General features: G+C 50.0%; 1 protein-coding gene across 1 annotated transcript in view; it reads left to right on the forward strand.

Moving 5' to 3' along the window:
• ASTN2 (astrotactin 2) overlaps positions 1-12,541 on the forward strand; it is a 357,490-nt gene that overhangs the window by 122,094 nt on the left and 222,855 nt on the right. Inside the window, exon 6 of the mRNA XM_054283890.1 lies at positions 6,951-7,097. Within this exon, the coding sequence (XP_054139865.1) occupies positions 6,951-7,097 (147 nt within the window). The remainder of the gene's footprint in view (positions 1-6,950; positions 7,098-12,541) is intronic.

Here is a 12,541-nt window from a genome sequence, read left to right on the forward strand (position 1 = left end):
AACTGACTTCATTGATTTTAATTGTCCCTGCCTAGAGAAATGCAAAAAAAATATAGCAGTGCCAGGAGAGCAAATTGAGTTTGCACAAATTCTTTCCCCCCTTTGCTGTGCCAGAAGGTTTAAGATGTGTGGAGGAGAATCTGCCCATGGTGACCCTGGTGCTGATGGGGCTGGTGGAGCAGCATCTCAGCCTGTGCCACTTTGCTCATCTGTATTTCCCCTCTCTCCTCAGCTGCTCATTCCTTGCCCAGCCTTCAAGGCTTTGCCTTTGCCCCCTTCCTCCTCTGGGTTGGAGTTTGCTGGTGAGTTCTCCCTGCCAGCTGCAGCACAATGCCCCTAGAGCAAAGGGGGAGCACCACCGACAGCTGTATAATGAGGAATCAAATGCATTTATTCAGTACATAAGGCTGTATAACTCCAGGAGCGCCTCAAGAGCCGAGGCTCAGGCTGCTGGAGGAGCACAGGAGCTCACTGGGATGCACAGGAGCTCGGTCAATGAGCCCTTGACCTTGCTGTGGGGTCCAGCTGCCCAAGCCCACCCTCCCTACAGTGCCCAAGCCACCCCTTGGCACCTTCCTCCTCCTGACCCACAGCCCAGGGCTGCCTTTTCTCCCTGTGCTGTGCTGGAGGACGTCTCAGCTAATTGCTAGAGGATAATTCATAAATGTTAATAGTATTAATCTGATTCAGCATGTGCTCAGCAAGATCTAATCCTCTATAAATCCAGAAGCTACTCTGATCTCACCCTTCTGCTGCACAGCGTGCTGCCTCTCCTCCTCCTTTCCTCATTCCCCTCCTCTGTGCACCCTCTGTGTCCTTGGAGGGGCTCCTCAGGGCTCTCCCCCAACACAGGGCAAGCAGAGCTGCCACTTGAGGGCTGATCCACAGCCTGCTGGCTCTGGGAAGAGGCTGGAGACTGCCCAGTGCCCAGGCTGTGAGCCAGAGCTGGGCTGGAGCTGTGGGCACCTTCACTGGGATTTGTCCAGGACTGCAGTGATGAAGATGCCTTAGGAAGGGGCTGGGACCAGGTGTGGTGTAGATGGTGTGTGATGGAACACCTGCCTGTGTCTCACCCCATGCCTGGGGGGCTCGTTGCATCCACATCCCTCTGCTTTAGAAGGAAGGGGCTCTGGGGCACTGTGTGAAGGCTTGGTGGGGTCAGGGTGCAGCAGAGCTGTGTCTGACTGGAAGGAGGATTTGCCATCCCCATCCCATCCCAATTTCCAATCCCATCCTGTTCCATCCTGTCCTATCTCATCCCAATTTCCCATCCCATCCCATCCCCATTTCCCATCCCCATTTCCTATCCCAATTACCCATACCATCCCAATTTCCCATCCCAGTTTCCCTTCGCAGTTTCCCATTCCATTCCCATTTCCTGTCCCTATTGCCCATCTCATCCCATCCCCACTTCCCATCCCCATTTCCCATTCCATCCCAGTTCACCATCCTCGTTTCCCATCCCAATTTCCCACCCTATCCCCATTTCCCATCCTCATTTCCCATCCCATCCCTGTTTCCCATCCTATCCCCCAGAGGGACCATCCTGCTGAGGAAGAGGAGGCTGCAGGGCAGGAAGGGAGGCAGGCAGCGCTGCTCCCTCCCGTGCAGGGCTGCTCCATGTCCACAGCCTCCTGCCAACAGCCACAGCTCCTCTTAATTGGCGTTTGCCTTGATTGGACATGATGTGTCCCTCGCAGGACACCCGGGGACGTGTCTGTGTGTGAGGCTGTCCTGGAAACGCTGCTCTGTGCTATTAACGAGCCTCTGCTGCAACACAGCCATGGAGCGTTAGGGGAGCCCCGTTCCTCCGGCACGGCAGCGGCGGGGGCCGGGAGCATCCCTGGGTGTCGGCTGGGATGGGCTGGCTGTCCCCAGGGATGCTGCTGTCCCCAGGCTGGGCTGGGTGTCTCCCAAGGATGCTGCTGTCTCCAGGGGTGCTGCTGTCCTCAAGCTGGGCTGGGCTGGCTGTCCCCCAGGGGTCCTGCTGTCCCCCAGAGGTCCTGTTGTCCCCAGGGATGCTGCTGTCCCCTGGGGATGCTGTTGTCCTCAGGGGTTCTGCTGTCCCCCAGGGGTGCTAATGTCCCCGAGCTGGGCTGGGCTGGCTGTCCCCAAGGTGTGCTGCTGTCCCTAGGGGTAGTGCTGTCCCCCAGAGATGCTGTTGTCCCCCAGGGATGCTGCTGTCCCTGAGCTGGGCTGGGCTGGCTGTCCCAGAGGTGCTGCTATCCCCCAGAGGTCCTGCTGTCCCCAGGAGATGCTACTGTCCCCCAGAGGTGCTGCTGTCCCCAAGCTGGTCTGGGCTGGCTGTCCCCAGGGATGCTGCTGTCCCCCTAGATGTGCTGCTGTCCCCAAGCTGGGTGCTCTGCATGCAGCGCAGCTCGGCAGGGGTTGCTAAGCACTCTCAGCACTCACTGTTCTCCCCAGCCCCTCTTCCTCAGGAGCTGGGAATACATTTCCATATCCGAGTGGCCACGGAGCGTTCCCTGCGATCCCATTGTCTCCCGGGGGGTGGGGAAAATTGCAAAGCACTTGGCGTTTAACACCCACATATGGTTAACACCACGGGCTGTGTGCTGATAAAGAGGGGGTAATTAAAGTTTATTTTTTTTTTATAGACTAATCTCCCAAGCATGTATTTATGAGCCTGATTTAGAAACAGCATATTACTGAGAACACGGGATATTTGTGTTGCTCATAAATCCATACGTGTTCTGAACACACCTTTTCTCTTTTTTCTTTTCTTTTTTTTTTTTTTTCCTTTCTTCTCCCCCCTAAATTTAGGCAGTACTGCCAATATTAAGAAGAATTGAGCCCAGAGTTTTGTTGGGCTTTTTCCCCCCTCCTTGTTTTTTGGGCAGGCAAAGGAAAGTGTACAAAGCAGTGAGTAATTAAATGCACGAGGAAATGATATTTCAAAGGAGACACGGTGCGTTTGGAGGGGCTGTTTGCTGAGTGTTTACACCAGTGCCTTTGAATTTATCTTCATCTTGCAGCAGGTGCAAAATCTTCAGGGGAATGTGGTGCTTTGCAAGCGGTTTCTGAGCAGGGACTCATGTCCTCACCAGGATAATTCACACTGGGGTTTGAGGGGAGACAAAAAAATCCTGAGTGGGGAAGGTGGTGGTGGCCAGAGTCCTGACAGTGCTGGACCCTCCTCTTGTTTGCCAGTGTAATTAAGCCACCCTTAATTAGAGGGAGCATGTCAGGTATGATTCTGCCCTGAAATGGAACACTTTGCTTTTCCTTTCTGCTTCTCTCTCCTTGGATTTTGTGGGCTGTGGGGAGAAGTTGCTTCTCTCTGGATAGAAGTAATTTATTCCTATTTTTCAAGCTGGTGGTGTGCCCTGACCACTGCTTGGGTGCAGATTCCCTGGGAATCCCCATGGTCCAGGTTTTTCCCCCCAAACTGCCTGGGTGAACACTTGGAAATCCACTCACTTTGTTGCAACCTCTCAGAGCACTACAGAAACATCTTTGATTAAAGATATAGAGAGATCACCTCTATATCATCTTCCATCCTGGGCTTTTTACCATCTTTCATCTTTACCATCTTCCTCCTGGGCTTTTTGAACCCCACAAGCATTTTTGATTAAACATATAGAAAGATCATCTTAATGTGTGAAGCATTTATTAGGGGAGAGAGATCTGGGGGGTGAGTTTAATGTCAGCCATGCCTGGTTGCCATCTTCCACCTGGGGTTTTTGAACCCCGCAAGACCCAAACCAGAATTCTCTTGGGTGCTGGTGCTCTTAACCATCCATAAAGGTCTTGTATTCCCCACCCAGCTTCCTCCTCTTGGTAAAGGACATTGATACCAGATTGTTTGGTGCACCTGGAGTTTGAAATCTGCCCTTCAAGCACTTCCCTGAAAGCCTGGACATGACAAGGAGAGGAGGGAAAGCCCAGGCTTAGCCAGGCCAACCTCTCATTTGTGGCATTGGGTTTATTTGGGACTGCCTGAGCTACTGAGCTGGGTTTGGATCCTTTCCCTGGGCTGAAGAAGGAAGGGATCAGTTTGTGTCACCTTTGGACCAGGGTGCAGCCCTGGAGAACCTGCTGAGGTGGGTTTGGTTAGCTGGGCCTTGCTGAAAATACATTTGCTTGTGGTTTTAAAGGCTTGGAGTGAAGCTGATTATCTCCAGATAGGTGTTTAAATGCAGCACAGCAATGCTGGAGCATCAGTGGTCCGCAGAGCAGGGAAAGAGACGGAAAACAAAATCCCAGTCCCTCTCTTTAAGTGCTTTTCCAGCAGCCTCCCTTGAAACCTGGCAGCTGACTGGTCGTGAACAATAAAGAGCTGAGCTGGAAACCCAATTTCAGCTCGAGCAGAAGCCCCCTTGTTTTGGTTCAGTTGGTCAAAACCAAACATGAGGCACTTGTGGAGGTCAGTGCCTAGCAGTGATGGAAATGAGAGAGTGCAGGAGGGAAGGGAGTTACAGGAGACTTGGAGCAATTTTCCCTTTCCTTGGGCAGCCAAGCTCAAACTCATGGAACTGTAAAGGGATTTTTGCTGTTCCAAGCCCCTGTGCTGCTCTCCTCTGAGTCATGGGGAGAGAAGAAGCCACATGGTCCAGTGGGGATGTGAAATCCTAATTCCGGCAGCTCCACTCTGGCTGCAGTTTGGTGAAAGCTGCCATCATACCTGGGATTTGGGCTCTTTGTGAAAAGGGGATAATACTTGTCTCACTCATAAGGGATTTATGATTTAATGTTTGCAAAGCACTCTAAGACCCTGGATTGAAAGGTGATTTATAAGGGTGAAATCCAGCGTTGTCTGGTCCATTGTATATTTGATTTCGTCCACTTATTCTCATGGGGGCTTTTTTCCCTTCCTTTTTCCCCCCCTTTTTTCTCCTCCTCTTTTTTACTGTTTTGCATTCGTGTCATAACTTCAAGCCAAGCAGGGGTTGTGGCAGGCACAGTATGCCCAGCAAGAGGAGGAATTTGCCTCCCATGGAAGTGCTAACTTATGCTGATGATATGAATAAAGATTGGAAAAGAAAAAAGAGGATTGCAAGGTGAGGGGCACAGAGGATTGGCAGTAAAGCTGCGAAATAGGAGTGGGATGGCTGTTTAGATGATCCATGCATAAGGAAAGATGCTTCATAAATAATCAATTTACTTGCTCCTGTTGGTCTCAGTGATGAGGATATTTTCCAGAAGATCAGCCACTTCTCCTGTCCTACAAACCCAGGTTGGAGCATCCCCTCTGCAGGCTCCAGCCTGGGGATGCTGTGGTAGGGCTTGGTGCCCTGCCTGGGAGGCAGAGGTTGTTCTGAGCATGAGGTCCTGCCCTGGCCCCAGCACCTCCAGAAGCTTTAGAAAAATCACAGAGTTTGCAAGGGGTGACTTGGATCCATTTCCAATTCAGTTTTCAAACTGATGGTTTTTAAATCTCACTTTGCCGATGAGGTGGCGAGGGCTGGGGTGCAAGTGGGGAGAGGCTGGTTCCAAAAATCAAGAGGTGTCCTCACCTGAATGCTGAGCAGGGCCGTGGGCAGCTCTGCCAGCAGCTGGGTGATGTCAGTTCACACCAGAATGGGCTGTGCAGCCTCTGGGCTCATTGCTGGGCTGTGCCCTCTGCTTGCCATGGACACACTCTCCAAGTGGTGCATCTACAGCCCTGGAGAAGGAACCCTGTGAGGTGTTTGTTGTTATCTTGGAGCAGAGCAGGGTGCTGGCACAAGGTGAGGGGGCTGTGGGGGATGCAGTGCAGTCAGAGCAGCAATGGGGCAGCCCCCAGCTCCAGGGGGATCAGAGGTGCCCCAAAGATGCAGATTCCAAGCACTCCTTTCTTGGGCAGTGGAGACCTGATGGTAGTCTGCGACTGTTCTTGGTCATCTCCATCAGTAGAGGGGGTCTCATTTGGATGCCTGACATTCCCACCTGACATTCCCAGTCTGCATCCAATGAGAGCAGCTGCATCTTCTGGGGCAGCCAGGTCTCCCTGTGCTTCACAACTTCCCCACATTCCCTATGAATCCTGGGGATCCTGTCCCACCCAGCTGCTGTTGATGGTGATTCAGCCTTCTCATCCAACTCCTCTCTACAGCCACAACAGCCCTGTTTTCCACAATACCAGCAGTTTCACTCCTAACTCTACCAGTTCTCTCCTTACTAACTATCCTAGAGGTAGCAGTAGTGATAATCCAAGCCTATGTCTTTGTGCTCCTACTGAGCCTCTACCTACAAGAAAATATCTAACTCTCAATGGCACACCAAGGACATTCTTATCACATAGTAGATCCTAGTCCCTGACCCATCCTAGGAACAGCCACTGCTCTCCTAACTGTCACTCTGGTTTCTTTTAACATTTTCTAAGCCTTCTGATGTTTACATTCTTGTAACAAACTTTCTCACACACTTTATGTAAATAACTCATTGTTTTGCATTCCTTTATGGAGGAGGAGAAAGTTGATGGATTGTTGGTCTGTCCAGTGTCGTTGGAGAGGTGGCACTGTCACCCTCCAATCCACTGTCACTCTTAGAAAACTATACATGTTGGAGTCAGAAAATAAAGTTCCCTTTTTCTTCACCTTGAGAACAGCGGTGTGTGCTTATGTTCTTTTGTGTCCTATAGCGACACCTAACCACCGTGGGTCCTGCCCCACAGGGTTTCACAGTGGGTTGCCAAGCCAGCCAGTATTGACAAGAAATGGTGGTGGTTTCTGCAGGGGAGCATGACAGGTGTGATGAGTGATTCCAGGGAGAAGTTCCCAGGCAGAGGGTCTGTACAGGGCTTTGAGCAGGTTTTTATGGGAGGTTCCCTCCTCTAGCCAAATGAAACCCCATGCCATGGGAGTTGGGGTGTGCAGACTCCTGCTGAGCTCCCATCCTTGTTTTCCATGCCTGCCTTCCCCATGCTGATTCTCCCTGCCTCTGCTGACAAAGCCCTGGGCGCATCTTTCCCTTTTGCCCCCCACCCACCCACGGCTGTGTGTGCCTTGCAGGTTCCATGAAGAGCCCCGTGAACAAGACGGCGCTGACGCTGATCGCGGTCAGCTCCTGCGTGCTGGCCGTGGTGTGCGGCTCGCAGCTCTCCTGCCCGCTGACCGTCAAGGTGACGCTCCACGTCCCCGAGCACTTCATTGCTGATGGTAAGACACTCCTGTCGTGGCATGGCATTCCTGTTGTGGTAATAATTAGCACTGACTCCATGATTCCAGAAGGCTGATCCACCACTTTATTATACTATACTTGTTAAGAAGCTCATTGCTGTGGCATTCACATTTTCTGAAAATTCTCTTCACCCAGGGTTTTTCTCCTGGGAAGTTGAGAGGCCTCAGAGAAAAAGGAAAACAATTCTTATCTCATTTGCTTCTCCTGTGTTGTGCTCATGTGGAATGTGTTTGGAGATTGTTTACCCACAGGTGATTGTTCCATTGGATTCTGCTGGGAATTGTTTTCACTCTTTGGCCAATCAGGGCCAAGCTGTGTCAGGACTCTGGAAAGAGTCACGAGTTTTCATTATTATCATTTTAGCATTCTGTAAGTATCCTTTCTGTACTCTTTAGTATAGTATTCTTTAATATAATATAGTATAATAAAGTAATAAATTAGCCTTCTGAGAATATGGAGTCAGATGCATCATTCCTTCATCAGGGCACCCCAAATATACAATACATCGCCCTTACAGACTGTCTGATACAGTCAGACCAGATTGGTCAATCCATCCAAACACCATCACCATTGGCCAATTCAGAAACCACCCTTTGGTAAACAAATCTCCATAACACATTGCAATGTTCAAAACAGGTGCAGCAAGTGAAGATAAGAATTGTTTATTATTCTTCTCTCTGATCCCCTCACAGCCTTCCCCAGCCTGGGAAAGGTGTGCCTTGCTCTCTGTGACCACACCCTCCTGCTGCCCCTCTGGGTGTGTTTGGGACATGGAAATTCCTCTCTTTAGGAATGCCCCAGCTGTGTTTGACTGCAGGGATCTCCCTTTGCACAAGCACATCTGCGAGCCCGAGGCCAAAATCTCAGTCATGTCAATTAATATTATCGTTGTTATCATTGGTGCTAATTGCGTCTGATGGATATTTCTGTTCTCCTCCAAAATTGCTGAGGAGCCCTGGGAGCTGCACAGACAGGCAGCAGCAGAGCTGTTTTGTCCTGCAGCAGCAGAGCTGCTCATCCCAGCCCTTGCAGCAGCATGGAGGGAAATTGCTGGGGTTTGAGCAAAGGCACAGATGCTTTGATGAATTAGACAAGTGCTGCTGTCACTATTTATTGCTTTCTCCAACTGGGCTCCTTGCATTTGTTGTATTTCACTGACCTTTTCTTTATAATGTGCAGTGAGCGTTGAGTGCAAGTTTTCAGTAACATGAGGGCAAATTTCATTTTCTTCCAGCAGACAGGACCCATTATTCAGTCGGTTCCAATTCCTCAGCTCCTGCACTCGTCTCACTGCTTGGGGCATGCAGAGGGGGCACTTTCCCTCTGCCAGAAATGTGCTGCATGCAGCCAGTGCATCACCAGCTGCTGGGGTGTCCTGGTGCAGCCAGCTCTGGGACAGCCCCCTGCTTTGGGAGCTTTAGAATGGAGAGCAGCACTTGGGGGATTGTTATTTTGGGGAGGGGGAGATGGTTAAAGACACACTGTGCAGTGGTCACTGGGGTTTTCAGGTTAAGGGAGAGATGAGAATGTTGACTCTATGTTCAGAAGGCTTGATTTATTATTTTGTTATATATATATTACATTATAACTATACTAAAAAGAAAAGAAGGACAGGTTTCCTCAGAAGGTTAGCTAAGAATAGAAAAGAATGAATAACAAAGATCTGTGTCTCGGACAGAGAGTCCAAGCTATCTGCTCTGTGGTTGGCCATTAATTGTAAACATACAAGATGGCCCAATCACAGACAAAACCTGATGCATTCTGCAGCAGCAGATAACTATTGTTTACAACTTGTTTCTGAGGCCTCAGCTTTTCAGAAGAGAGAAAAATCTCAAGAAAAGATTTTTCACAAAAGATGACTGCAACAACACACAGTGGCATGAGACCTGCAGGGACCAGTGGAGAGGGATTGAAATCATCACCCCATTGCAGAATGGGAGTCACCAGTGTGTTTGAAGTGGGATTAGCCCTGCTAAGAGTGGTCTCTGGGTAGATGGGATAGCCCAGGGGTCACAGCTTGTAAGAAAGAGGAGGAGAGCATCTACTTTGTGTTCACACGCTGGAGGAACTGAACATGAGTTCAGTGGAGACATGAAGATAACATCAAGGCGCGGATGCCACATCCCTGGAAGTGTTCAAGGCCAGTTTGGATGGAGCTCTGAGCAACCTGGTCTGGTGGAAGGTGTTGCTGCCCATGACAGGAGGTTGGAACAAGAGGATGTTTAAGGTCCCCTCCATGCCAAACCATTCTGTGATTTAAGGATTTGAAACAAGAGACTTGTCTACACCTTGGTTTTAATGATTGTCCAAGCCACACATGAATATTTGAAATCTTCACAGATGGTTCCAAGTAGCTGGAGAACAGAAACTCCTGCACTTGGGGTATGAGGTTCCTCCAATGCTAATCTGTGTCCCTTAGGAATGGGCACTGGACAGTTCAGCACTTGGACTGGGAGCTCACACTGGTTCTGGTGCTTGCTGAAGGTCAGTCAGGAAGGCAGAGATGGACACAGGACCTCAGCATCATGCCCCCAGCTTGTGGTTCTGGCCCAGGAAAGACATTGTGTCCTGAAAAAGAAAATAAAAAAAATGCAGTGAGACTCCACAGAATGAAAGTGGAAAGCTGAACCTGTGCTTGTCACCAGGAAAGGAGTGGCAGTGCAAATTATGCAAATGCAGGGAACACTCGAATGAAAATGACAATGAAACACGAATAAAGCAGATTAATATCCTTGAAACTGGGGGAAATGGGATGATCTCCAGTCCCGACTTAATGACTTTTCTGAAGAGAAAGTGGCAAGAGGACTGGTAACAACGGTTTGGAGAAGAATTAAAATGAGCTTTGTAATGAAACTGTAAAATATAATTACAAACTGCGAAAACTTTTAAAATATTTTTTATGAGAAACAGTCAAATTCTTCGCACAGAAGCAGCCAAGACATTTTGCAGTGGCTATCACTTTCCCTGAAATCTCAGCATTTTATGTGATGACAGTCTCTTGCTTGGGAAGAGAAAAAGCTCTTAAAGTTGTCCCTTCTTTTTGAATAACAACAAATCCCAAGGCGCCACCCAACTGGCAGCAAAATATTACAAAGCATTTAAAGACATCACAGAACTGAGCTGGGCTGGGAAATTTCAATGAAACCCGGGAAAAGTGTGGCTGGATGTGTTTGCCTAGGCTCAGCACCTGCATTTTAATGCTGATGGAGAAGAAAGGACCTGCTCCTCCCTGGAGATCTCCTGTGGGGGATTAAATGTGGTTTTTAGAGGGGGTTGGCATCAGCATCCCTGTGGCACTGAGGTGACAACAGAGCTGACGTGTTTGGCCTGGCAGAGTCTGGGAGCTTTGATCAGTCTTGCAGCAGCTTCTGGTGTGGCACCCGACGGTGGCACCGCGTCTCGCGGGTGTCTGTGCGCGCTGAAATCGTCTGAATTCCCAAAGCTGTTCCCTTTGGGGCTGCACAGGATGATAAACCAGGCTCTGGGAGAAGGCAGCCATGGTGCATTCACAGGAGATGTTCCCATTTGAGGGAGTGGTGCCCTCTCCTTCCCTTTTGAAATGTGGGATTTTCAATAGGCACCAGGAGCCAAGGAAAAGCTGAAAGCGGAGCTGCTACCAGCACCTCTGCAGGAGGAGCCAAACAAAGGCAGAGGCTGAAAGAAATCGCTCTCCTAGACGATGAGAACTCGGCTTTGAAGGAAACCTTAAATAGATGCCAGCCAGTTCTGGCGTGCCAGCAGCCGAAGCCAAGAAAAGAAAGAGGGGGGAAGCCTCCCCAAATGTCTCCAGCTTTGGAGAAGAGCAGCTTTCCCTGCTGCAGCAAGAATGGCGTTAGAGAAAGCAGTTCCAGAGCCTGCTGGAGTGGCAGGGTGGGAAAGGGGAGGGGAAGGGCTGGCACCAGAAGCCAACTGGCAGCCAGGCTGGGAGGATATATTCCAAGCAGCAGTTCTATAATAACCAGCCTGTCTCTATTGCCCTTATTTCTCCCTGGGTTTGTTTTCTTCCCTTTGTTCATTTGGTGGGGCGCCCCTGCCTCGCTCCCCGCTGAGCAGTCATTGCCTGGTTTGCACAGCTGCTGTGCCTTCACTTCGTGGAGCAGCTGGATCAAGGAGAGCCTGCCAGGAGCTGGTGGGGAGGGCTGGGGCCTGCTGCTTCCCAGAAACGAATTGGAGCCTCTAAATCCTCTCTATTCAAACACAGTGCTTGGAGCATCCTCTCCTCCCTTCTGCTGCTCCAGGGTTTGTGTCTCGAGGCAGCCCCTGCCCGTGCTGTGCAGGAGGAATTGTTCTGATTTCAGAGGTGCCTCAGATTTATGGGAAGAACTGTAGTGGCTTTTATGAGGATATGGAAATGCAAGGCATTATTTAGAGGACCCTTTAGCTGTGTCAAAGGGGGGAAGAAAGGAAAGAGAGTCCCTCCATCTGAGTAATAAAACCTCTTATGAATATGGGAGCCACTCAGCTCTACATTCAATAGTTGTTTTTTTGGCTTTGTTTTTTTCTTGTAGGTAATAATTCAAAAAAGTAGAGCTGGAGCAATGGGAACGGCTTGCAGGGAAGGCAGGGTGGAGGAAGATACTCTGGAGGGCTCAGCCTGGAGTACGTCCTTGCTGCACAACAGTATGAAATATAGTATCAATTAAAGCTTCCCGTTTTTACAGCCTGTGAGAGGTTATATACGGTGTGGGTGGATGTTTGTACTTTAGTGGGAGAGGTGGGTGAGATCCTCCAGTGGTGCAGAGGGAAGCAGGAGCTGCCTTTAGTGAGGGGCTTGTAGGGCTTTGGTTTATAAGTGCAAATAAAGCAAAGGGCATAAAGCAGGTTTTTGTCAAAGACATTTCAGGGCATTTACAGCCTTCTGCCCTCCTCTTCTGAGGTGTGTGCCGGGGAAGTTGTGGTGATCCTTCTGTACCTTGCTGGGCTGTGGGATGGGTGTAGAGGGGGTGCACAGAGCTTGGGGTGGGCAGGCAGGGATCCAGTGTGGGATCAGAGCTTGGTGTGGGCAGTGTCCCCACCCTGATGAGCTGCCCGTGTGTTGGCTCTGTCCATTCTGCAAGTGTGGATTCCTCTTCCAGGATGAACGCTGCCCTGAGAGCAAACCCAGATCCCCCCTTGCAAAGCCAGGAGTCCAGCAGAAGTGGAATTTCTACTCAAGACCGTGTTTTGTGTTGGAGCATCTGACAAGATGGCAGAGAGAGGTGGAGGGAGCTGCTTTTTGTTTATTCTTTTAATCTCTGTGCATCTGTGTCTGCCTGCCTGAGCGATGCCGTGCTGTCCTTGCCACGCAGCTGATCAGTAATTGTTTCATCTGCAGATTATTTCCTACCTTCCCCCACCACTGTTTCCTCCAAGATGCTGCTGAATTGGATGCTGTTATTAGCAGCCTGTGTTAATTTTCCCTGAAGACTGCTCTGCTGACTGC

The sequence above is a fragment of the Melozone crissalis genome, unplaced genomic scaffold, assembly GCF_028551555.1.
Source record: "Melozone crissalis strain CALT ecotype California unplaced genomic scaffold, PUWL_Pcris_2 ptg000041l_1, whole genome shotgun sequence".
In the NCBI taxonomy this organism is placed as follows: domain Eukaryota; kingdom Metazoa; phylum Chordata; class Aves; order Passeriformes; family Passerellidae; genus Melozone; species Melozone crissalis.